Consider the following 24,720-nt stretch of genomic DNA (forward strand, 5'->3'; position numbering starts at 1 on the left):
GACGCGATCGTCCGACAAGAAGCTATTATCTTTTTGCCTTGTGCCTTATCCTCCAACTCGATCAGTTCCTCGAGAATCCGACACCTTATCGCCCACCTCGATAAACATTCCCACTGGCATCAAATAGGAAAATCGAAGATCGCGTAGAAGCGCGTAACGTAAGACAGCCATCCGGTGCAAATGAACGGATCTCGCCGATCCAACGCCGACGAAGGGGTTAAAAAGTTTGGGAACCACTGGTATTTATTATTGTTCTGGTCATTTCATTTATTAATAGATGTAACATTTTTATTAGTTAACAATAGATTTAACTCGCTTTGAAGCAATAATAATTTTTACTTTCTCGGTTGTTATACAGTATATAAAAGAAGGAAAGTATGGCGATCAGTCAAAAAATGACCTCAAATCTCCAAGATTTTTACTCAGAACATCTTGAAACGTCGAGAAATGCAAAAGAATTCTGAAGTTTTTCCTCTATGTATGCGTGTTAGTGTATGGTGGCACTAGTTTACTCTTAGATTACTTGAATTCTTGACACTTCATTAACTTCCATTTTCAACAAAAACAGTTATAAGTTCACGCACTGTTGATGCAGCCACCACTTTGTGTTTCTCACTCTACGCACGCTTTCTTTTGTGGACACTTCAATGTTTATTTGAATATAACTCGGTAAAGGCAATGTAGTTCAATACGAGAAACATTTCTGTGTTGACTTGTAATAAAGAATTAAATGTATTTAAATTGTATTCCAAATACAACTAATCGAGAATCAAGTTTTGTAACAGTTTACTTACGTTAACCGTTTGTCCTGTATTAAGATACAGGACTTGTTTTTAATAATTATGCATCTGCCATCCTACCTCCAAAGCATATGCAAACGAGAAACGTTTACTTGTTATTAAAATAAGAATCCATGGAAATAAAAGCAAGCTGCTGAAGGAAATCAGTGTAATCGAATTGTCTGTCCTAACATTTTGTTTGGTCGCCATTTTTCGGAAATAAAAATAAATGTCGTAGTTGAAATGGGAAGAGGTTACGAAAAATATTTGGCTTGTAGGTTGTATTTTTTATGGAAAAGAACTTTTAAAAGAATGTGCGGGGCGTTTCCTATTCGAGTAATTCTTTCACATGGACAAAAGACATGAAATTCTTTTTTGTTTTTGAGTCAATAGGACTGCATAAAGAGAATTCCAATGAAGGAAAATTCCTTTATTATCGAATATAAGAACGAGAGGAGGCGGGCCGTTTGATGGCGGGAGACGACAACGGTCAGATCTGCCTACGTGCAGAATGAAGTTCAAAAGGAGCCCGCCTCCTCCCGAACTACACGCGAAACATCAACAGTCTAACCACAATGAGCACCGTCCTCTCCTTTTGGCACGTCGAGGTGGAGGCCAGGTAAGACACGGTCGCGGAACTGGGTACAGCGGGAAAAAAAGGAACCGGGAAGAAAATCGCCACCGGCATGTTGTCCTTAGGGAGGAAAGGAGAACCGGGCAGAAAACTCTTCTATCGGAGAAGCGGCAGAAGACAGCAGATGAGTAAGGCACTAGGAAAGAACTCTCGAAGGCCGGCAGCTCCGTCTTCGTCTGTGCTACTCTCGGGGGCCATTGTTACCTCTGTAAGACAAAAAGTTTATTATTGACGTTATAAAACCGTAATTGATATAAGAGTCGACGGAACCTTAATGCTGTATTTTAGACAAATAGGAAATGTTTTCATTTTCTGAAAAAAAAGCAGTATTTGCCTAACATTCCTATTCTTAAGGAACATTTTGGTCGTTAAGTACAGGTGTCCGCTAGAAGAAGGTTTCACTGTATATTACGATTTAGACCTAATTCTCCAATATACAACCTATGATTAATACGACTGATGAGAACCTAATATCAAAAGAACAAATATTTATTGTGACATCGTCGCAATGCTTGGCTGCAATTTTTAATCATATTTTTATTTTAATTTATTTAATTTAAAATATATACTCTCCTCCAGCGGCGTGCCGTCCATGGAAGCTGCGGAACAGCCGCTTCCCTTGTATTTTCTAAAATATAAAAACATATTGCGCGATTACAAGACAAAATAGCGCAATAACATACCAATTGTGTAAGTGAAAGACGATAGAGTGTTTTGTTATTTCGGTATAAAATAAAGTTAAAATTCAAGTATAATAAATGATAATATATAATCATGTTGTTCCTATGACGTCTTTCAGCCTAAGATTTAAAGTTTAGAATATATACATTCGGCTCTAAATAATATGACAGTTTATTGGTTGATATACAAAGGTAGTCGTCTTTTTGCAGGGAATACTCCGAACCTTTATAAGAGGACCCCAACTATTAAAATGGAAGAGATAAGCATAAAAGTAGGAAAAGAGTTGATATATTTTGTAGTAGTGCCGGATAATCGCCGGATATGGCTTCCCCATGCTATTGAAGTGGAAATAGTGCACGCGCATCTTTAACGCACCGGCCAGAGTAGCAACAGGCACAAGTTGTCAACTCACTTTATAAGAAGCCAAGTCTACTCAGGCCACTGCAATACTAAGGACTACCTCAATAAAATAGCAAGAGCACAAAACTAAAACTGTGAGTGTGGTGATGAGAACCAAACTTTCGAACGTGTCTTTACCGAATGTACCATATTTGAAAGAGAAAGAATGGAACTTTATATTCTGGCTCAGCGGGATCACAACACATCTAGCACTGATCTTTATCATCTAATAAGAAACAAGGACATTCGAAAAGAACTTAACGCCTTCGCGCGAAAGGTCCTTGCGTGAGAGCTCGAGGGACGCGCTGCTCCCCTATAATGGGTCACGAGTTGTCGCGATATTTATGCAAAATCTGTTATTATACTTATTTGTTTCCTATGTATCTGTTTGATGTATGTATTATGTCTTAATGATTGATGATAATAAAGCAAACGTTTTCCTTGTGGTGCTTGGGCAGAACAGGGATGACTCTGATTTCCAAGTTAGGAAAAAGATGATTATTCAATGAAAAAAAAAAACAAATGGGAAATGTATCGAATGCCACTCTCCGTGGTACACGCTAGTTTGCGCGTATGTTTCTCGAATAGTTTACTTGATATGATAAACGAAATTTTACTCTGTATATTCGGAAACGTCAGACTTAAATGTAATTGTTTGTGATAAAAATATAAGTAAAATATTTTAAATTAATTTTAACGTTTTGTTGTTAATTGGTTTGGTCGACAAAGGAACAGAAGCATAACTGCCAAGAGAGGAATTTAAATAAAAATTGGCTCCTGTTTAGGTGTTAGACAAATAAAGAAAACCCCACGTGGCCAGCCCGTTGATCGGACTTCTGTTAAATGTAATGGGTTTAATTTCTAGGCAACAACACTCCGCGTAGAGAACGAAATTGCCCAGAATTTCTGTTAATAAGAGTTCCCAGCATAAAACAAGACCATATTGTTTTACTTATTTTTATCTTATTCGTATTAAGAACTTTCTCCAAACTGATATTTACTTTTTAAGACGATAATCTATTCTTTGATATTCATTACCGATGTATCCAAGTGGTTAATTAATAATAATTTCATTAAAATATAGTACAATGTATAGTGTAAATAATAAAAATGCCTAAGTAGATTTGGTGGAAGTGTCTTAGAAGGAGAGAAAGTTGAGTACGAGTGCAGAAAGGTCAATTCATCCGTAAAATTTATTAGAAAAGTGCAACAATTTAAGTAACAAGAATTCCTTCTTACCGTATTTTACAGGAAACACTCCATCCGTTTCTTTCTCTTCCATTTTTGTAAGTCGATCATCGTCCACTTCTTCCGCCGCTGCAAATAAAACTGTTTTAATTACAGCTTCTTTTTTTTTTTACTTTTTTTTTTCACGACGGAATTTTACGCAGAGGGAAGCAGAAGCGAATTGGTCGGTTCTGTTTCTGTCCGAGAACACAAGTTGGATAAGGGAAAAGGAAAGTAAGTGAGTTACAAACAAAACACTCTCCTCGTAGAAGAGTACGAAAACATATTTGTGTAATAACTTAATGGCGTTGTCTAATGTCGAATAAAAGTCCGATTTTACGTGGCAAGTGTTCGGCTGCAACCAAAGCATTAGAGATTGCGCCTAAATAAAGTAGTCAATTAGAGATTCTAACTGGTATCCGAAAGAGATCATTCTACCACCGAAAGTACTGAGTTTCGAGTCTTACTCGTTACTTGGGATCTGGAGCTGTTCAATAGTAATCTTTCTCGAATACATTAGACCTTGTCTATCATTATCCGGCTTGTCCTATTGTGGGAATTCCCAAAAAGCATTCTCTATGGCCACCGACGGGTAAGAAGAATTGAAAACTATTAGAAATACCAATACGTGAACCAATTTGATGGACTATCACGCTTTCGAAAATAGCATGAATTGTAATATTCTGACTTTGGATATATAAAATAATACTATACAGTACAGTTTATTATATATACACTTTTCATTTTTGTTAAAACATGTTATGGGGCACTAAAAAGGCCTTTTGTCTATGTCTATCACGTGTTCAACATTCAAAACCTCCAAAAATCCCAGTTACAAACATATTTTAACTCTAAACAGTTTACCAAATTTCCCAGTTTCATGCACCAGAAAAGACAACGAGGTGGAGGAAGAATAGACGTTCGCTTCCAAATTCTTTAGAAGCGAATTCCAAATTTTTTAGGCATTTTCATGGACTGACTAATACTCGGTACACATCGGTAAACATAACGATACTCCCAGCAATGCAAAGGCCAAAACCTTCCAGGATGTCGATTGCGTAAGAGAAAAGCGAAATCGTTTCAGGCAAGGAACAGAATAGAAGTTTGTATTTCAATGGGGGCATTTAGACGGAAAAAGATGTTTTAAGATCCAAGCATCTGTCCTTTGGATAGGGGAAACAGACAAGAACACCAATCGATGTAGGACTACCTCAACCCCAACCCAAATGTCTAGTCTCGAGTTATGTAACAACACAAATGTCTTGGGGTGTCATGTATCACGTGGACTTCAGACTGGACATCTTAATATTTTTCTCTCTACATTTCATTGGTTCCGCACCTCTGACGGAATACCGATCTGCATTTTCTCAGTGGTTTTATGCACAAAGTGAAACTTCCAATTTACAAAAAGATACTCAAAAGTAAAGTTTCTCCCTGTTTACCCACCAAATAGTTTGAGCAGATGGAGTCAACCCGCTTCGTCGTTTCGTCTAAGAAACACCCGTACCCTGCGATCTACGGAAGTCCTTACCGGAAAAACTAATGTCAGAATGTTACCGAAGATTACTTACACGGCTTATTCAGATTTACACCGTAGTAGTGTTTGTTTCTGTGGTATTTTGTTACGTCGACCAATTAACTTAGCACGATACCCGTTTTACAGGTATACCGGTGAATTTCCACGGGCGATAAAATAATGGTCTGCACGAAGACATACCCGACAAATCATCCACAATGTTAAGTGATGTAGAAACAGAAGATTGGCGATATCGGGAGTCGAAATCGAACGGTATCTCGGTTTGCCCTTCTTTCCAATCTATTTTTAAGTTCCACATTAATGCCAGAGTCTTTTTTTCTGTCTGTATTTGCCAACATCCGGGTCAAAGCCATGAGCAGATAAACGGAAGAAGAAAGCAAAGGGCAGAAACGGCGAGCTGCGAAGAAAGAGGAAACGGCAGCAGAATCTTACTTACTGGCACCCGTGGTAGAGAAGGAAAAGGGAGGCGAGGGTCTGTTCCATCCAAATTCGTTCCTGGCCAGTACCACTGCCTGGTAAACGGTCCCGGGCCGAAGACCGGTGATTCGGTAACCGTGGCTCCACACTAGACCGCGACCGCGTTCGGCAGGAACCCGTACGTTGGTCCATTCGTCCGGCCCGACGTCACTCCTCTTGAAAAGAAAGAACGACGGTAGTGTAGTCAAAGAAACGAGTTTGCCACGGAAGCCTACCTTTCCCTTACTAACGTTTATTGGTCTGAACTTCAAGAGAAACTCCAACACTTGACCGTGCGACTTGACGCTCCATCGGAGAGTATAGGCATCCTCCCCGGGGTCCAAAGAGTCTTTCCGAAACTCGGCGGGGCTGGCGAGTCCTAAAAGGTTCGTTCCCCGTTACAAGTCGAACGAGAAACAGACACGGGAATATAGAGAAATTTCCTCTCGGCTTCGGTTTCGGAATCCTCGATCCTAAACCACCCGCGGGGTGACAACTCTCCCTCGTTCCCGCGGAAAATAGAGTTCTCCGTTCGTCCATCCCCGCCACCATTACCAAAAATTAAACATATCACGGGCGGTGTACGTAATTTTTGGTAAGAATCGGGCGGTGACGACTTCCGGTCGGAACGGGAAAGGGGAGAAGATCGCTCCAGACCGGCCGGCTGCACCGCGCTCGACACCTTCGGTCTACCCGCGATTCTTCCTAATTCGGGAGTACAGCAGAAGAAAGTCGCACTTTTACTCGACGACGGACACGGGCCCCACGGACGGCGTTAGGGCAAACGAGGTGGGGGGAGAAATTACGAGAAAACGGCAGCGAGGAGGGAAAGGAAAAGAACTACTACTAGTTGAATGAAGGGGTTGAAAAGATGGTGAAAGAAGAGGAAGAGAGAAGAAGGCAAGTGATGAAAAGGGGGGCAGGGTGACGATAAGATCATAGGGCGCTTGCATCGGTAGTTTATTAAATACAAGATGCACGTAACACAGACACAAGAAGAGCGGGTGGACCGGTTTCCGCGGCCGCCTACGGTGGCGCGATGGCGCTACGCTTACCGACACTGGCACCGTCCACGCGTTAATTAATTTAAAACGTGTGGGCCTTAATTAAGACGCGCAGATTTAAGCGGAATGCCCAATAGGGATTATAGGGGCAAACGGTTTTTAGGGGCTACGAAGGTAGAGAAAGGTGTCGTCGCGCGTCCAAGTTACGGGAAAACGCGGTTTAAAAGCCTTTAAAGCTGAATTCCAGAAAAGGTTACGAAACCCGTGTTACGTAGGTGGGCGCGGTCGGGTATATTCCATTACAATTCTATAAGATAGCGAAGGCGAAACCAACATTTTTCCCAATAATTAGTGAAAACAGAGAAATATAAAAGCAAAAACCGGGTTTACGGACAGGGTGCAGCGTTGCCGCCGGCCAGTTTCCGCGACTTTTTCTTTTATTGTTTCCGATCGCCCGAACCCTCAGCGGGTGGCGCGTCCTTCTCCCGACGAATGGAAAAAGTGAGACGTCGGCAGCACCCTCCGGCAGAAGAAAGGAAAGGTCGGCCGTCCGCACGGTAGACGAAAAAGGAGGACACCGGACCCAGCGCGGGAGGCGGAAATGCTAGGGGAATTTCTCGCGCGTTTCCTCCAACGACGGTGAGGACGGAAGAGAAATTACGTCCGGGCACCGCCGTACCGTACGTAGCGCTCGGCACCTTTTACGTTTCCGTTTCGGAAAAAGTAAACGTTAATTTTACCGAAATTTAAAAGACGTTCCGCGGCGGGAAAAGGGTCGGAAAGAACTCGCCAGCAGGTGAGGCCGAGAGCCGGAAGAGGAAGCGAAAGAGCCGCCTCTCCCGTCGGATTCTTACCGCTGAGTTCGATGTTGACTCGGGCCGTTCCTTGCGGATTGTCCGCCCGACAGACGTACTCTCCCAAGTCTTCGTCTCGTATCCTCCGTATCAGCAGTCTATGGATGCCTGTCGAAGATTCCGGCTGGTGACGGTCCGACGGACGGACCGCCGTTCCGTCGGGGCCCAGCCACACCACTGAGGGAAGAGGCTTTCCGTAGGCGAAACAGGAAAGTAGGGCGGTGGCTCCTCTTCCCGTGTACACCACTTTCTCCGCCGCTGTTACCACCGGCCGATCTGAAACGCAAACTTTCTTAACCAAACTTTTACCGTGGCCCTTCGGCTCGACAAACTTATATCCCGCACCCCTTACTCCTTTTCCTCGGTGTGACAGAAGCTTGGAAATATTCTTAGGAAAACCTTCAAATTCTCCTCGCGCTCTATCCTTACCGTCCGTTGTTCTTCGTGTCCTAAGGCAGCATTTCTTCGCACCCTGTTTTAATGGCCGAAAGGACCGTCGGTCGAGACCGCAACGCCGATCCCTGGCTTCTTATCATCCCCCTGGGTTTACTAGCGTCCGGTTTCGGACCCGCCTATCTAACCCGGAAGAAGCCTCTTCCTTAATTGTTAAACGACGAAAGGAGTGATTTTCTGCCGTCCACCCTTTTCGTCTCCCTCTCTCTAAAAGCGTTACGCCGCTTCCCTCACTTTAAAATAACGTCGTCGTCTAGACCCGTATTAAAATTTACCACTTATGTTTCGTCTTCCTAAACTTTTCGTCGGCTTCGCGGGTTACGTATTGTGTTATTTTTGGCATTTCTTCTCGGTAAAATCCGAAACGAAGAATCTCTCCCCCTCGAGAAAACGTAAGGGAAGAAATAGCGATGTAATAAAAGTAGCCCGAGTAATCGGGCTTCTATGGTACTTTACAACCACCAAGAGGTTTTTCGAAGCTCAATAGACGATCGAAGACAATTTAAACATTTTCCCTGTCTTTAAATCGAAATTCCCGGGCCAAAGTTTGCAAATCTTCTTCCTTTCTTCTTTCCATATTAATAGATCGATATTCCAATTGCATTCGAACGGGAGATTAAGGATAACGGGAAGAAATTACCATCATTTTCAATTATATAGTAGTGTAATATAAAATTTCAATAATGATAATTAAAAGGAGTAATTTGGTTGCATTATAATCAATATTTTAAATTTATAAAATCCGTCTGTTGACATTGTATTAAAACGTCATTTTTATGTAATTAATTACTTTTTTAATAATTAAAAATATATATATATATTTATAATAGATAGTTAATAAATATTTTATAATAATTAATATAGGTTATATATTTATAATAAAACGGAAAACCCTTACTTTAAGGTATACGTGCCACGACACCACTAGAGATAGGAACACACCACCCAACACTCTTTGACCTTTAACCACGAAAATTTAATAGCCTCGATTCGTTATGCGAAATCTGGGGAGGTACTTTTTGTCTAAATTGATGTAAAATTTGATAATTTTAACAAAAAAAAAAAAAAACAATTGTTTTAGTCACGAGGACTTTCATTTTTGAAGGAAGTTCTGGAGGATAGTAAGGTTGATATCGATTCAACAAGGAAAGATGAACAAGGAAGATGCTCGTTGCTTCTCTCCGAGGTCCAAATAGTCCTCGGTGATTGGACAATTAAAATGAATATAAACGAAATCGAAAGCCCCTAATTTTCCGAGACGGTCAAAGGAGTCCGTCCGCCTTTAACAAAAGAGGATACTTACAGACCACGTCGACTAGAATGGAAGCCTCCACCGCTGGATCGTATCCGTTACTGACGCTGCAGCGATACTCTCCGGAGTCCTTCTCTTTCGCCGACGACACCTGCAGCACGGTTCCTTCTCCCGCCTCTTGTTTCTCTCCATTCTCGTTCTGCCAACAGACAAACCCCGATTAATTTTCCGCCTTCGGTCTACACAATTACGAAAAGAAGCGCCCTTTCCACTTATCCGCGGTCGTCGGTCCGGTAAATCGTAATCGGCCAATGGGGACGAAGATCCGTGTTGTAAAAAAAGGTAGGGACGAGTCGTCTGACGACCGCGGTGACGGAATTATTTCCAAGAAATGGGGAACAAAGGCCGATGGAATTGGCGCTGGAAAAGTTAAACGGAAGTGGTTACTCACTTGGCGGGTCCAGGTGACGGTGGGACCGGGAGATCCTTCGGCCCGACATCCGACGGTGAAGTTCTGTCCCAGACCGACGGTCAGTCTTCCGCTTCCGGGCACGGGTTCCACGCTAGGGGGCACTGAAAAGAGGCAGAGTCAGCGGACGACGGCGGCGGCGGCGGCGGAGGGAGGAAAAAAGCGCACCTACCGATGACCACCAGGCGGTGACGCAGTTCCAGGGGTCTCTCGGTGCTGATCTGGCAGACGTACTCGCCGGCATCTCCGGGTCGGATCTCCAGGACGCGCAGGGATCCGTCTTCGTTCAGTCGGACGCGTGGATCTCGGACGAAGTCGAAGTCGTTGGTAAAGTAGAGCACGCCGTCCTTTTTCCACACCTTGGCGAATCCTCCTGTCGACAGTCCATTGTTAGCCGCCGTTCCCTGCGCGGAGGAAGGGCGCGGAAACCGGGCACCGCGCCCTTCCTCTGCCCGGGAAGAGTACGCGTCGACGTCGGAATCACCCGCCGGCACCTCGTCCACGCATTTTACGCCTAAGAACGTCGGACAGAGCCAAAGTTTCTAGCGGCCGCCGCGTAGTTTATCGGGAAAGAACACCGAAACGTCGGCTGGGCGGGCGACAGTAGAAAGTCGAAGTAAGAAGAAGCTCCGAGGTGGAAGAGACGGGAGGACGGCCGAGGGCGCCGGATTTTCTTCTCCCACGGTTCCGTGGTATAATTAAAAGCAATGGGGAAGACCAGAGACGTTTGGAAAAGCGAGAAACGTACCGGTGGGAGGGACGGACGCATTCGGCCATGAGAATTTCGCCTCGCAGCCCTTTTAGAAATGCGCGCGACGAGTTTTGGCGTATTCGATAAGACCGCGCGGAATAATTCGCGTCGATATTCTTTTAATAATCGACCGAATCGCCGTTCGGCAAGGAGAAAATGGCTAAGAGACGTTTACAAACATTTCTTAGGCCAGGAACACACTCACCCAGTTCGTCCACCTCGCAGTCGAAGACGGCCTCTTCGCCCCTCCTGACCACCACCGTCTTGGAAGCGGACAGCACGTGCGGCGTGTGGGTGGAAGGCACCTCCTCGGTGGTCTCCGGCGCCGCCGTTCCTCCGGCTGAAAGAAAAAATCCTTTGTCAGGGAAAAAGAGGATAGGCCAGAAATGATAAATTCGCGGAAAGGTTCTCCGCGTTGGGCCCGCGTTCTCCGTTTTCGGAGGTAACGGACGGACGGACATTCATTCATTCATTTTAATTTATTAGGTACAATATTATGTACTGTACATTTCCTGGCCTCGCTGTAGAGCATTACCAGGAAAAGTTTACAAACACATAAATTACACATTTACAAGATACAAGATACATAAAAAGACACAACTGTCCTCTGTCTATATTAAGTCGACATTTAAAAAAAAATAGCGTTGAATGTTTGGTAGCAGGAAAATTATCACCGAAATTATCATCCGACGAAAGTACCGGGAAAATTAGTTGATGATTGAACCACAGGAATGTAGAATCATGTAGCTGTGGAATATCGACTAGAATGGCAGAGTCATATTTGGTCCCAATTGTGTAATAACATGACGAAAACTGTGCACAGTGCATATTTAGGAAGTTATTAAAGTGAGCGTTCCCTGTAAAGTTCCAGGGAGCTTCACCGACCATGCACTAAACAGATTGTGCCTATAATGCACAAATGAAATAACACTATATGACAGGCACAACACAAATACTTGGAATGACACTAAGCACAGGTGTATGATGTAAAAAACTTTTTTTCTTGTAGAATAGGTGAAAGCACATCATGGTAGAATGAACTCAAGTAGACCCAGTGTGGGCAAATCCAGTATGAGAACGCCGAACACTACACTTCTTTATTGAATTGGACAGCATTTGCGATTCTTAATCAAAATATTTATGTTAATACAGATAGCCAATATATATAATGCTAAATGTAGGGTGTGCAACAGACAGACAAAACAGACTAAAAGTGTTCAGGGATGTTGCCCCTGAATGCAAGACAGACCATTCCAACATATAAGCAATAGTGTTACCATCGAGAATTCACAGATGTATTAAAATAAACTAAAAGAAAGAACGTCCCAAAGATACAATTGCATATATTAAGAAATATAGAACTCCATGAAATACAAAGAAAATTAATTAACCTATTCCTATCATTAGTTATAAATGTAATGATGGATAAATTGATTAATACTTTTGGCCATACCTTTAAAGGCTTTAAAAACGTCAATATTCAACCGAATATCATTTAATTGACAGGGCCAATTAATATTTTTTCATTTAAAAGAAGCTGAAGTTCCAATCTTTTATGTTCGAAGTTAACACAATCAAAGAAATAGTGCCTACAACCATCAATAACAAGGCATGTGGGGCAGTAATTTGTGGGCCTATTAGTAAATCTATTAAGATAAGATGCAAATTTACCATGATTTGTAAGTATCTGGGTACTGAAATAGTCAGGTTCAAACCACCAAATTTTGAAAAATTGTTGTAGATTTGGTATAAATTCGTGTGTGATGTGCTCGCTATTGGAGTCCCAAATCATTTGCCAAGTATTGAGAGTATCCTCCCAAAGAATTCTTTTCACAGAGCCCTGACTTAATTTATTATAGATAATAGGAATAGAGTTATCAGTAGCTGCCAACTTGGCCAGTTCATCAGCCCTTTCATTATCAATTAGCCCCTGATGGGCTCTAACCCAAGTAATAATAAAGTTAGAATTAGAGTGCCTTATTAGGTTGCCAATGTCTTCTGCTATTGGATGCAACTTTGTGCTGTTGATCAGGCTGTTAGCTGACAATGAATCCTTATAAATATGAGTAGTTGTATTTATATAATTTGCATGGACCCAATGAACACACACTTTAATTGCAATTAATTCAGCTTGAAATACGGTACAGTAGTTATCCAAACGAAAAATTTGATTATATAATTCGTGATTATTGCTGTTGTATACTGCAAAACTACAGCCAATCGAATCGTTAATTTTCGAACCGTCAGTGAATATATGGAGTTGAGTCTGTTGGATAAAAGTAGATAATCCAATTATAAAATTATCAAAAGAAGGAGTATCACAAAAAGGAACATCCCATTCTACATCATTAGTTGTTATTAAGCGTGTCCTAGTCTGAACTGGTTTGCCCCATTTAAGTCTTAAAAGTTTTCTCCTCTGTAAAATACTCAAATCAATCGGTGGTTTCTTAGCCAGTACTTGAAAACTTGAGTTACTAGCTGTTCTAAAGGCTTTGGTTATAAGTAATAAAGCTGTACGGACAGTGGGCGGTACGAGAAAAGTCTATTTTTTTTTTATTAGGGCTAAACAACGAATTAATTTTGCACCCCTTCTACCTGGCGGTGACCGTCGTCCGAGCTGTTTCGGCGTTATTATACCGAATAATTTCGACTTGCGCCGGGATTGGGGAAGACGCCGCTACTCTTCGCCACCGGACTCGGAAAATTAACACTACGAAACACTACGATCGTCCCGACCCCTTACTAAATTGCAACCGTTTGTTGTAAAGAAATTGTTACCGCCCGTTAATACGCGGATGGGGTGGGCTGTGGCCGAACCCCAAACACAGAAATGCGCGTTAAATAGCCGGCAAATTTAAACTACGAATCTGCGGATTTAAACAATATGTTTTCCACGGAATATACGCCACATCTTTTATGACTTGCCACATGTTTTTTGGCTTTTCTAGCCAAATATTCCAATGAATTTTATTTTATAATATTCTAAATAGCTACTAATTTACTAACATTCCAAAAGGTGTTAACAAATCGTAGTTATTTAACTCGAGATTTTTACTTTTCCGGCTTTTATATATAACAGAGAAAATGACGTCGATCAAAAACCTGACCCCCCCCCCAAGATTTTCACATTTTTGGACTCGAGGGACCTTGAAACGTCGAGGAAAAAATTCGGGATTTTTCCCATATGTATAGAAATTAGTGTACTCGGGAAGGACGATTTTGTTCACCACCTTTGAAGCTTAACTCCTCTGGTTTTTGTCAAAATTTTCTGTAATTTCGCTAGGAGATTTATATATTAGGAGGATCGATGCTATTAAATTTTGGTGGTTAAAGGTCGAGGAGTTGGGGAGGCGAAGGGGATCGTTCCGTATCGCGAGTAGGGTCTAACTTTACGATATTAGCATTATTATTACTCGATATTAGCATTTACAATTGTTTAAAAAATCCATCCCTGCCTTCAAAATTAAGTTTTTGCCATTTTATAATAGTTAAAAATGTAGAAAATTCTTCTTAATAAAATATCGTAACAGATAGGGCCCCGAAATATTGCCTGGAAAGATAAGCAACTCGTTTTATTAAAGCAATATATACTATATATTTCGGATATATACAGTAGGCCTATATCCTTCATCGGTTAGTTTATTTTGTTACCTTAGAATATAAATGCAAAGTGTTTAAACTTTACCTTATTAAATTTACCACCCAAAATACAATATACAGTAGAATCTGGTTATCTCGAATTGGCGTTTACTAAGCCATTTTCTTTCCCCATCGTCTAGCAGAAGGATTTACACGTTCAACCAAACTGTTTAACTATAACGGGGTTTTGATTCGGTACTTTTACAAACTCTCTGATATTTTAATTTTCATTTAAATAAAATAATTAACGTCCATCTACCGTAGCTGTTCCCAACCTTCTTTGACTGGCGCACCCCTTGGCAGTTCACTTTCCTAAGCTATATTTCTCATATTCTTCGAACAATGACTCCTTGGTCTGTTATACAGCGTTGTAATGGAAAAACTTTGAAGGAAGTTCGCAGATAAATACAGTAAAAATGTAATATTTTTACATAAACTAGCGTGGAGTGCCGCGACGTCGTCAAAGTTCTCAATGCGGAATGCGAATATTCTGTCATTATTAGTTTATTCGCGTATGCCTAAACAATGAAGCGTGTACCCCGGTAGGAATCTCTAATCGAGCGAATAAACCAATCAGAAACTTTCTATAACACTCGGGAACCACGTACGACTAAAATAAAACATCGTGTCGTGTGACGGCGGGCGGGGGGTGATGGCTGCCAGCAGCGTGGGTGACCTAAATACTGTAAATGCCATTCAAACCCGCTTTTTTCGAACATTTTTTGTGTTTTATTTCATTTTCCCCTAGCTTATTTACCCATTGGGTTAAACGTTTTCGAGTTTGTAAACAATACCACGCGATTGACACGACGATTGTACGTAATAAGACACGCTCAAACATCGCATAGATAGTTTATTATCGGTCACCGATAAGTCGATGCCCAAAATCTTTATTTTTAGCCCATCCTCCGTAACTCGAAACGTTTTAACTCAGAGTAAGAAGTCCCCCCCCACAAACTCGAGTTAACAGGATTGCGCCGTATTAAATTTTGGAGTTAAAGGTAGACCGGGTGGTAGATACGGGGTGTCACGCCCACCCGGACTGACGATGATCAAAGTCCAGTGGATTAAAACGGGGAACGGAAGAAATATTTTATTTCCGTCATTAAAGGATAATTATAAAGTCGATTGTAATTACTAAACGATGATTACAATGGAATGGGGAAAAGAGCGTTTGTTTTTAATTTGCAGACGGTTAAAAGGAAAGTCGCGACCACTAAAGTCAGATGCAAATACGTTCACCCTCAGATGCTGGGACGTGGAGTGACGAGTGGAAGCGGGAGCGGGCCAAAAGTAAAAATTCGCCTCGCGGCGGCCGTGTGGATAACACAGGTAGCTGACGGGGGAGTTTTCGAGACGTTAGTAACACCCGAAAAGGGTCCGGTTTCCCTTAAATCGGCTGCCCCCGGGCCTGGCCTTAGACAAAATAAAAGTTTACAAAAAGGAAAGTTTTGGTCGACCCCCGACGGAAGAAGCGCGGAAACTTTAATTGCGGGAGGAGAATAATTTGCCAGAAAAGGATTTGTGCGCTTATGCCAGCCGCCCGACCACCTGACACGTCCAGGGAAAAAGCGTCGAAATATTTTGGCGCGAGTCCCGTGTACGGGCGCTATTCTTATCCCCTGCGGAAGTCGGAAAGAGAATTCCCCAAACAAAAGAAATTTCCTCTCGTATCATCGCCACTATTTAGGGGAGACCGGGGCAACTTCGGCATGCGGGGCAAGTTTGTCAAGCGCTTTTTTTTAAAAACAAATTAAAAGGAGACTTTGGTTATAGGTTAGGCAGTTGAGTTTTATTGGTGGCTTGTTGACTGTAGTGTTTTTATTGTTCTCCAACAAGCGTAGTTGAATTATCAAGCAAATTTTCATTTTCGTTCAATTCCATATAATATTTTTTTTTCCATTTATATTGAATTGGCAGGTTTTGTTATAATTCCATGATAACGAAAGTTACTTTTCCTGTTAGAAGGATGTAACTTCAACTTATTCACGTGGCCAGATCGTGGCTTGGCATTCTGTTCTCAGGGTTGTACTTAATGTTTCGAAATCATGACTAGCGGGGTAAGATCGGCAACATAAAGCCACATTAGAAGCAAAGGATAAAAATCAAACAGATGATAAATGAAAACATGTTTGCATTTGTTATTCATGTATATATGTCTTTGAACTTGCATTTCGTTGTAATAATATTAAATGGGTGTTGGATTTGTATTTCTTTGTTTTAATAGTGAATTCCAACTTATACATTGTTAATAACATAATTTTATATACGTGCCTATCTTGCCCCATTACTGTTGCCCCTATACCCGGGGCAACTTCGTCAATTTCTCTCTTCTTGTAAAGTTGTAATTATTTTAATTATTTTTATTTCCAAACTGATTTTAACCAGTTCTATAGTAAGGTAACATTCCAATAGACAATATGCAAAGCTTTCTTTTCAGTTTACAGCAGTATTTATTACACAAAATTTAAGTAAAGCTTAACATGCCGATCTTGCCCCGGTCTCCCCTACGTTTGGGGAAAAATTGGCAACAAAGAAGACGAACGGAAGGAGCGGGTGATCGTCGGAACGACATCGTTCTCTTTCCGCGCGGGTGCCAGACCGACCCAAAGCCTAGTACTCACGTGCGGAAACGGAAGAAGAAACGACAAAATGACGTCGTCTTTGTCGTCCGAATCGACGGAATACCGAGTGGAAAATTTTCGACTTCCGCCCCGGCGAAGAGCGGAAGGATAAAAATTAGGCCGATGGAAAGGCCGTCGAGCCACGTGGTGGTAAACGTCACGCCGGACGATAGCATTTGAACTATGACGGTGGGCGCGGCTAGAATGCTAAAAATCCATCCACACTCTTTCCGAAACGTCTGAAAGAGATTCGAGCCCCGGCGAACAATATACTTTATTTAATAAGATATATCGTTTTTGTAAGCCATTAAATAAATTATAAAGACAGTATTTGTGAAATTAAATTGAGGGAAACGCAATGATTTTTTTGTGAAAAAGAGGGGGTGGAGGTAGAGGATGTTTTTGAATGTTTCTTTTTACTTTCAATTTGTTCCCAAGCTCCAATAGATGTTGCTAAGAACGGCATAAATGTTTACAAAACAATTTTTCACTTGTCAAAAATGAAGCCCGCACGTGACGTAGAAGTGAATAATTTTAGCCGTTAGCGAAGCTCTTTATGAAGTTGAATTCGCCACCGATTTGCAAGCTGTTCGAACAACCGTCGTTCAAAACCTCGTTGATTATCATAAAATACACATTTATCTGTTAATTACACAAATATCTTGAAATAATGGATTATAAAAACATAAACAATTTATGTAATGCCTCTCTCTATTGGAAGGCATAAAAAATATCTGAGTTTTTATCTGTTAACTCACCTCTAGCAGCGTGAAGGTCTTCGCCGATCATAACACCCGAAATTAAAAAAGCAACGTACAGGGAAATGTTCCCTATATGTTGTTTGTATGCTATGTATTGTATGGTCATATTATTTATTTATATTTATTTTGACATGGTCACAATGCTAGGCCGCAATTTTTAATTATATTTTTAATTTATTTAATTTAAAATATATACTCTCCACCTCAAATTAGCATTTCCCCCGTACATCAAGCTTTTCCTTTAACAATAGTGTCGTGCCAGTCATCTATCTAACACCTTTCGGGGGAAATTTTTCAATTGAAATAATATGACTTCCGCTTTGCATTCGAAGTTTATGTATAGTCAATTATATAATTAATCGGGCCTACTGCCTCTATGGTTTTCCATAACTGGTCTCGGATTTCATCTAACTCCGTTCTCGAGATTAAAGAAAGACAGACGGACGGACGGACGGAAAAAGGACAGTAGGAATTTATAGTATAATGGGAGGAAGACATAATTAAATTGACAGGTAATTTTAACCTACAGAGCATGCAGAAATCAGTACCTAGAGCAGCCACCCCTGGCAGCAATGACAACTGCATTTCAACCGGGCATCGAGTTGAACAGAGTTTGGATGGCAAGTTCGGTTACAGCAGTCCATTCAACTCTATACCAAAGTTCATCTATTGTACTGGCTGGTGAGTGATGGTGTGCCAGTTTCTCGGCAACCATTGACCACACATCTGGAGAACGTGCTGGCCAGGACAGCAGTCGATTACCCTCTGTATTCAGGATGGTCAGGACAGCATGGGCAACATGCGCTCAACCATTGTCTTTTTAAAAGTTAGCGTGATGGAGGCCTCAAATGTAGGGCACAACGACGGATCTTAACACGTGAGAAATATAATGGCGGCTGTCCAAATTACCGGCTATGCGAAGAAGAAGTGACCAGGCGTGTACTCAATGGCACCCCCATACCATCCCTTCAGGTGCTGGACCCTCATCACCGTGACGAATACAAACTGGCAATGATTGTTCACCTCGATTCCTCCATACTCGGATACGGCCATCATGATGCTGTGTGCAAAACCGGGCTTCATCTGAAATAACGACGTGATGCCACTCCTGCATCCATATTCGTCGTTGAACTTATCATTGTAGGCGCGCCTGTCTCTGCAGCAGCATCGAGGAAAGCCTCAGCAATAATCGCCATGCTGATAATCCGTGGTGCTACAGATGCCGTCGTACTGTCTGCGCAGACATTTGTTGTTCTGAAAACGTCCCAAGTTCCTGACTCAGGGAATATGACGTGGCTGTACAGTACGTACGATCCCGCAAAACCATGCGGACGTGATGTCTGTCCTCTCGGGCGATAGTGACCAGGGGCCGCTGAGATCCCGCACAGCGTTCTGTATGGCTCTCCTGGACCCATCCAGTCCATATTCTCGTGAGAGTCATGGGATCACGACCAACGCAAGCAGCAATAGCGCAAAACGATAAACCGCAGTAGGCTACAATTCTACCATGATCAAACTCTGATAAGTTTTGATAGACATTGGCATTCATCTTTCTTCCACTAGGCATAACGAAACCTCTACCCAAGCAATCAACATGCAAATGCGATTTCCACATGAGAAACCAGCTTTACGATCTTCCCTTCTATACAGTCTAGGACTCTAGGTGATCTTACTCCTACCTGCTTTGCAAGCATGCATTGAAATGCTAATTCATTTCATGTCCAAGTATGTACTGTACAGTACGTATGCAAGGTCGTCGCCAAGGTGGGGCAGAAGGGGCAGCTGCCCTTCTCCTAGAAATTCGAAAAAATTATTTCAATGCTAAGTTTTAATTAAAATAATCTTCTTAGGCTTATTGTAAGTTTAAAAAAAATGTTTTAATTAAGATATTTCTTCTCCTGTACATAGTAAATGATAAAAACTTTATGAATCGTTTTTATTTTACCTACATACAATTCATATCCTCTATCAATTTATATCATCTTTTCCCCCTGGCCCATTGGCTTGCGACGCCCTTGTACGTATGCAGTACCTTTCATACAAATTTCACGTTTGTTGCATGCTGCCTTCATGGTGTAATGTGAGCCCGGACTTGAGAGGTCTTTTTTCGATTTCGTCATACCTATTTTGACAACTAATATTGTTGATTATTCTTTACTACCTGAGAACTTCTAAGTTTGCATGTTCTCGGCGGCGAAAACGACGCTTTCCAGCGATCCTTTGACCTCCCGGCCGTGTGTTAACCGTTTTAATATCAGAACTGACGCCCGAATGGGGCAGTCGTCGCTCATTCCTCCCCGACTCAACTAGTCGTCACCCGTTCCTCCGATGGTTACAGTCGTCACTCAGTCCTATAACGGAAGTCGTCGTCAACTCTTTGACAGGTACGGTTAATTCTGAGCCTCCGAAACGAATACCCTATTCGAGGTTCCCGTGTGAGTTGGTTATATTCAAGTGCTCAAAAAGAGAAAGAATGTGTTATTGTGTGGCACCAAATTGTAAAAGTAATTCTTCGGATGTTAGATTGTTTAGATTTCCTGCAGATAAGCAAAAGACGCGAGATGGGTGCGGAACAGCAGACGGGATAAATGACAGAGAAGCGAACATTCTTAATTGGGTACAATTATAAATGTGAATGACACTGTTAAGACCTTAACAGAGTCTGCCGACCTCCACGTCGCCTTCCGTTGGCTTACAGTACGTCTCCGGCGGGAAGAGACGTACGGTACTTCTTCCCCCATATTTTTGCCACTGTAAATTACGTCGGGAAACTTATAACGGGTTTTGATTCTTCGTATCGTACGTTCCCGACCCCACCGTTTTCCTTCGTCAACCATTTTCAACTTATCATTTTACCAGAATAAGAAAAGAGTGGAAATCTTCCCTGTAAGGGACAGCCAGATATTTCCAAAGTGGCTAATTGGGAAGCCGAGATTACAAGAATTACCGTCGAAAGAAGAGCGGAGGATTGGCCACATTTTTCCCCTGAACGGGTCCATTGCTGTTGGCTTTCGTCTTCGGCCAGCGCACAGTTTATTTAAGTTTTTAACATTAACGGGAAAATTCGCATTCTTTTTAATTACTTGTACTAAAAAAACAATGGAGAAAGAATTTAACCCGTTTAAAAAATTCCCACCACGGTTGCTGTTACGACATTTTGTTTAAAAAATAATTTATAAACTTTACATTTAATTATAATAAATACAATTGCCCGCGTGTCGTCCTTTCCACATTCTGTTACATAAACTTACTACGGCGCTAATTATTACAAAATGGCGAAAAGCTGGAGTGTAGTGACGAATTTCATAAGAGATTCTAAATGCTAATAACGAGTAAAATCGTCATTAAGTCTGACCCTACTGGAGATACACACGACCCTCATTATCGCCTCACCCCCTCGTGCTTTAACCACCAAAAATTAATAGCATCGATCCACTAATAAACAAACCTCCGTGAAGAATTTCAGAAATTTTCGACAAATAGCACAGGAATTATTAAGCGAGGTCGCCTAACGCTCTGGAAGGAAAATATGCTTATTAATTACTCTTTCGTTGGAAATAATTGGCGCTACGATTTCCTCGTTCGCACCCGGGATAAAAATGGCGCCGAGGCCGTTTTCATTAAGATCAGAGCGGTTTCCGGCACTTCGTTTATAAAATAACCGATCGAAATGAATGTTTTATTTTCGTGCCCGTACCCGGCACTTCACCTTCTTCCGTCGCTCGCTATTAATTTCGTACTATGCCACTTCTGAATTTCCTCTGCTTTTTTCTCAAATAAGCCACAGGTGGGAGAAAACGTCCCGGGTAGGTTGTACCCGAACTAACAGGAAAACTTCCGCCAGTTTTAGCAATAACTCCAGACTCTAAGTAACTGGAATTTTTATTTATAACTCATCCCGAAGTCAAGTTTCCTCTCTTTCCTCTAACAACCCGTGTCTAAATTCCAAGAACTGAATCTTCAACTGGACTTTTAATCCCCTATCCGTAATCTGTTCCTAACCTTGTCCGGCTTAACTTTAATTACGTTCTATCTCATTAACACGCAATACGAATTGTGAATTACGTATGTCATAGCTCCTTTTTCGGTGAAGAATAGATACGAGCTTAAAATTAAATGTTGATAAACTCCAAATTCGTTACTTTTCTGACGGCCGGATAGCCGAGTGGTCGAAGTGGCAGCCTACCTCTCTGGAGAACCCGGAATCCAATCTGGACACGTTCACAATTTTCCGGGGATGGTCCGTCCGGATACGTCGGGCCCTGTCCCTCACCATCCGGCCGCCCTATTGTGGGCCTGGCCGAACTCATAATGGACTTGCTAAAAGAGGCCCTCTTAGAGCCCAGAGGGCGAAAAGAGGACCTCTTTTAACTAAACCCCTAACTCTCCTTTGTATAACACTAATTATCCTTACACTTACTTATTAGTTTAACATTTCTTTACATTTTCCTAATTAAATTCGTCAACTCTTTTCTTCCCGACTCAAAAAGAGGGTTGTCAGTAATCCCGAAGACATCCCATGATAATATTAACGTATTGATAGGTTTAACTGTAATTTTTCTGTGGTTGACTACTCCTAAAGGAACTCAAAGTCATGTATAAACATAGTGTTTATTGTATCTGTGCCATAAAGCCCTGTCATAAAAATTTTATGGCACTTATGCCACAAACACTGTGTTTATACGTAATTTTGATTTCCATAAGTATAGTGTTATAGGTGTAGTCTGTCCACAAAATACCTTGTGAAATTTCGTTTATAATTAGCGATTATGGCATTCATGGAAATTCCATTCATGCCATAATCACCTATAATATAAACTACCTCGTAATTGCATAATATACTATTATTCTTTTTTCTTATTCATTACGAAAACGTCCAAAAATATTTAAAAACAAACACAAATTGTGAGCAAAATCAAACCGTCGAATCAATTTAAACTCTAAAATAATGAATGTGACAGTTAATAGAATTACGGTCGACCCCCCTATAACGCGGGTTCATATAATGCGAATTCGTATATCGCGGCGAAAAAATTGCGACCGTATTTGTATAAAGACGCTAAAAGAGACTCGTAAAATGCGGTAAAACGTCGTCGCCGGCTCGTGTCGCGACAGGATTGGTCGAATCTGGACCAATAGTGGACGAGCGGCCGAACTACTTACACGCTATGGAGAGTTTAGGTGGGTAAGTTGAGTTTACTATCGTCTGTACAGTATATAAATTAGGTACTGTAAGTCTAATACAGTACTATAATTTTATACATTTCTTGTGAAAAAAAAAATTACTTATTCAACGGCCATAAAAATTATTTCTATTAATGATGTCTCCAAAGTCCAACGAATTTTTCGCAGAAAAAATAACTTATCAGAAAACGCGGCCGCCGTTTGGTGCGCTGCTCCGCGACGAAAACAAGCTTAAGCAATGGCATGGTGGAACGGTGCACACTCGGTAAGTAATCCTACAATTTTTTATTTATAGCATAGTTTATACGGATTATTCCTAAAAAATTATACGTGTTTTGGAAATGTTGAGTCAAATTAGTTTAGAATCGATTAATTTTATGGAAGAAAACCTTTCAAACAGCCGTAGTCCGTAAACTGCACGCGTGCCGGGCTGTGATTGGCTCATGTATTTAAGGATTCCTACAACGTGAAATTCTTATAAAGTGGAACGTATCTACCGCGTTATAGGGAGGGTCGACTGTATATAATATTAGCGACATTTATGAATAAATATTGTTCAAATTCTAACAATTTCATATGTATGACAAAGTTTTTCTAGAACTATTAAATTAATACCTATGCAAAAACGCCAAGGAATTCAATGATTCGGCACAAAAAATATGCATGCAATAAATACTGTACTTACAATTACTGTACTGATCACAAGAATATGAAACATTTTGGGTGGTATTTATCATAAAAACAGTTAAAACATAATAGTTCGGTGCACCAGGCATAAATAATTATCGCTACTTCATTCGCACAATGTTTACATTTTGTTTTAATTAATAACAGAGGAGGGAAAACAAACTTCATTAACGTTTTTGAAGATGTGTTATTGAGATGCAAACAATGCCACAAATAATTGTACATAAGTTCTTGTATAATATATCTGTTTAATAAATAGGTAATGATAAAAGAAGTAAATAAATTTGCATTTTACTGTTCTGTTTTATTACATATGTATTACAATATAATTAGGAAAACCATAGCTTATTATCCTCTGATACAATTAAATAGCCATAGAAATTTAATCGAGATAAAGACAAACTATTTTTTAACTAATTTATTAACTTTAACACCAGATAAAGTGTGCTATAGAATTTTACTTGATTCAGTATAGCAAGAAATAGTATTTGGTATGTTCAAGAAGAGAATATGGAAAAAACTCTTTAATTAAGCTTGGAGTCAAATAAGAGCTACATAGAAACAACAGAAGACATTTGTAGCTATTAATAGTCTATAAGAATTATTTTGATAAAGAATGGATTTAAATAAGAGAAATACAGTATTTATATGTTTGATTGATTTAAGTGAAAACAAAGCACCTTTTATAAATGGTTTAACTGTAATTAATAATACCTTACAATACAATATTAAGAAAACAAACATTATATTTACAAAAGATAATGCAAAAATTACATGTTTAAAATTCACACTATTTTAGATGACCTGTTTAATTTTGTTGAAAACAAAATTATTAGATATGATAAAGTTATGAAAATGGGTAAAACTATTAAAGAAGTCGAATGTCTAATTAATCACGATGATAGAAATGTCTGTTGTTTCAAATCAAAACAAAATATATAATGGAACATACTTATTTTGCAGAAGCGAATACCCGTAGCATTAAGTTAATCACACGAATGTCTCCTAATCTCTACGCACCCTGTCTCGGTGCGACATGGCCACACGAGCGAAGGAAAATAGTCACCTGACCATAAAAATCGTCTCTGTCAAGTCAAAAGCAACCTCACGGACTAGTTTGCTGCCAGGTTAAACGGTCGATTTTTGGGTACGCCGTACCCATAATCGGTCCGAGGAAAGACCCAGATGGTGAGAGACGAGGTCCTCCGTATCCAAAACATTCCTGGCGACTCGATCCCGGATATTCCAGAACGATATACCTACGCCTTAACTGGCTCGGATAAGGCGTGGACCGCATGGACGGAAGGAAAATCTTGTCAGAAGTAATAG

General features: G+C 40.9%; 1 protein-coding gene across 1 annotated transcript in view; it reads right to left on the reverse strand.

Annotated features, from left to right (window-relative positions):
* Positions 1-1,157: 1,157 nt before the first annotated feature.
* Positions 1,158-24,720, reverse strand: part of LOC111628336 (igLON family member 5-like) — a 29,407-nt gene continuing 5,844 nt past the window's right edge. Inside the window, exons 2-10 of the mRNA XM_023372099.1 lie at positions 10,702-10,836; positions 9,918-10,118; positions 9,728-9,849; positions 9,328-9,475; positions 7,572-7,847; positions 5,965-6,092; positions 5,694-5,889; positions 3,733-3,810; positions 1,158-1,619 (exon numbers count right to left, since the gene is read on the reverse strand). Coding sequence (XP_023227867.1) covers positions 1,510-1,619; positions 3,733-3,810; positions 5,694-5,889; positions 5,965-6,092; positions 7,572-7,847; positions 9,328-9,475; positions 9,728-9,849; positions 9,918-10,118; positions 10,702-10,836 — 1,394 coding nt within the window. The 3' untranslated portion in view covers positions 1,158-1,509. The remainder of the gene's footprint in view (positions 1,620-3,732; positions 3,811-5,693; positions 5,890-5,964; positions 6,093-7,571; positions 7,848-9,327; positions 9,476-9,727; positions 9,850-9,917; positions 10,119-10,701; positions 10,837-24,720) is intronic.

This window comes from Centruroides sculpturatus, unplaced genomic scaffold, assembly GCF_000671375.1.
Source record: "Centruroides sculpturatus isolate CEXI.00-Female unplaced genomic scaffold, Cexi_2.0 scaffold489, whole genome shotgun sequence".
Taxonomy (NCBI): Eukaryota; Metazoa; Arthropoda; class Arachnida; order Scorpiones; family Buthidae; genus Centruroides; species Centruroides sculpturatus.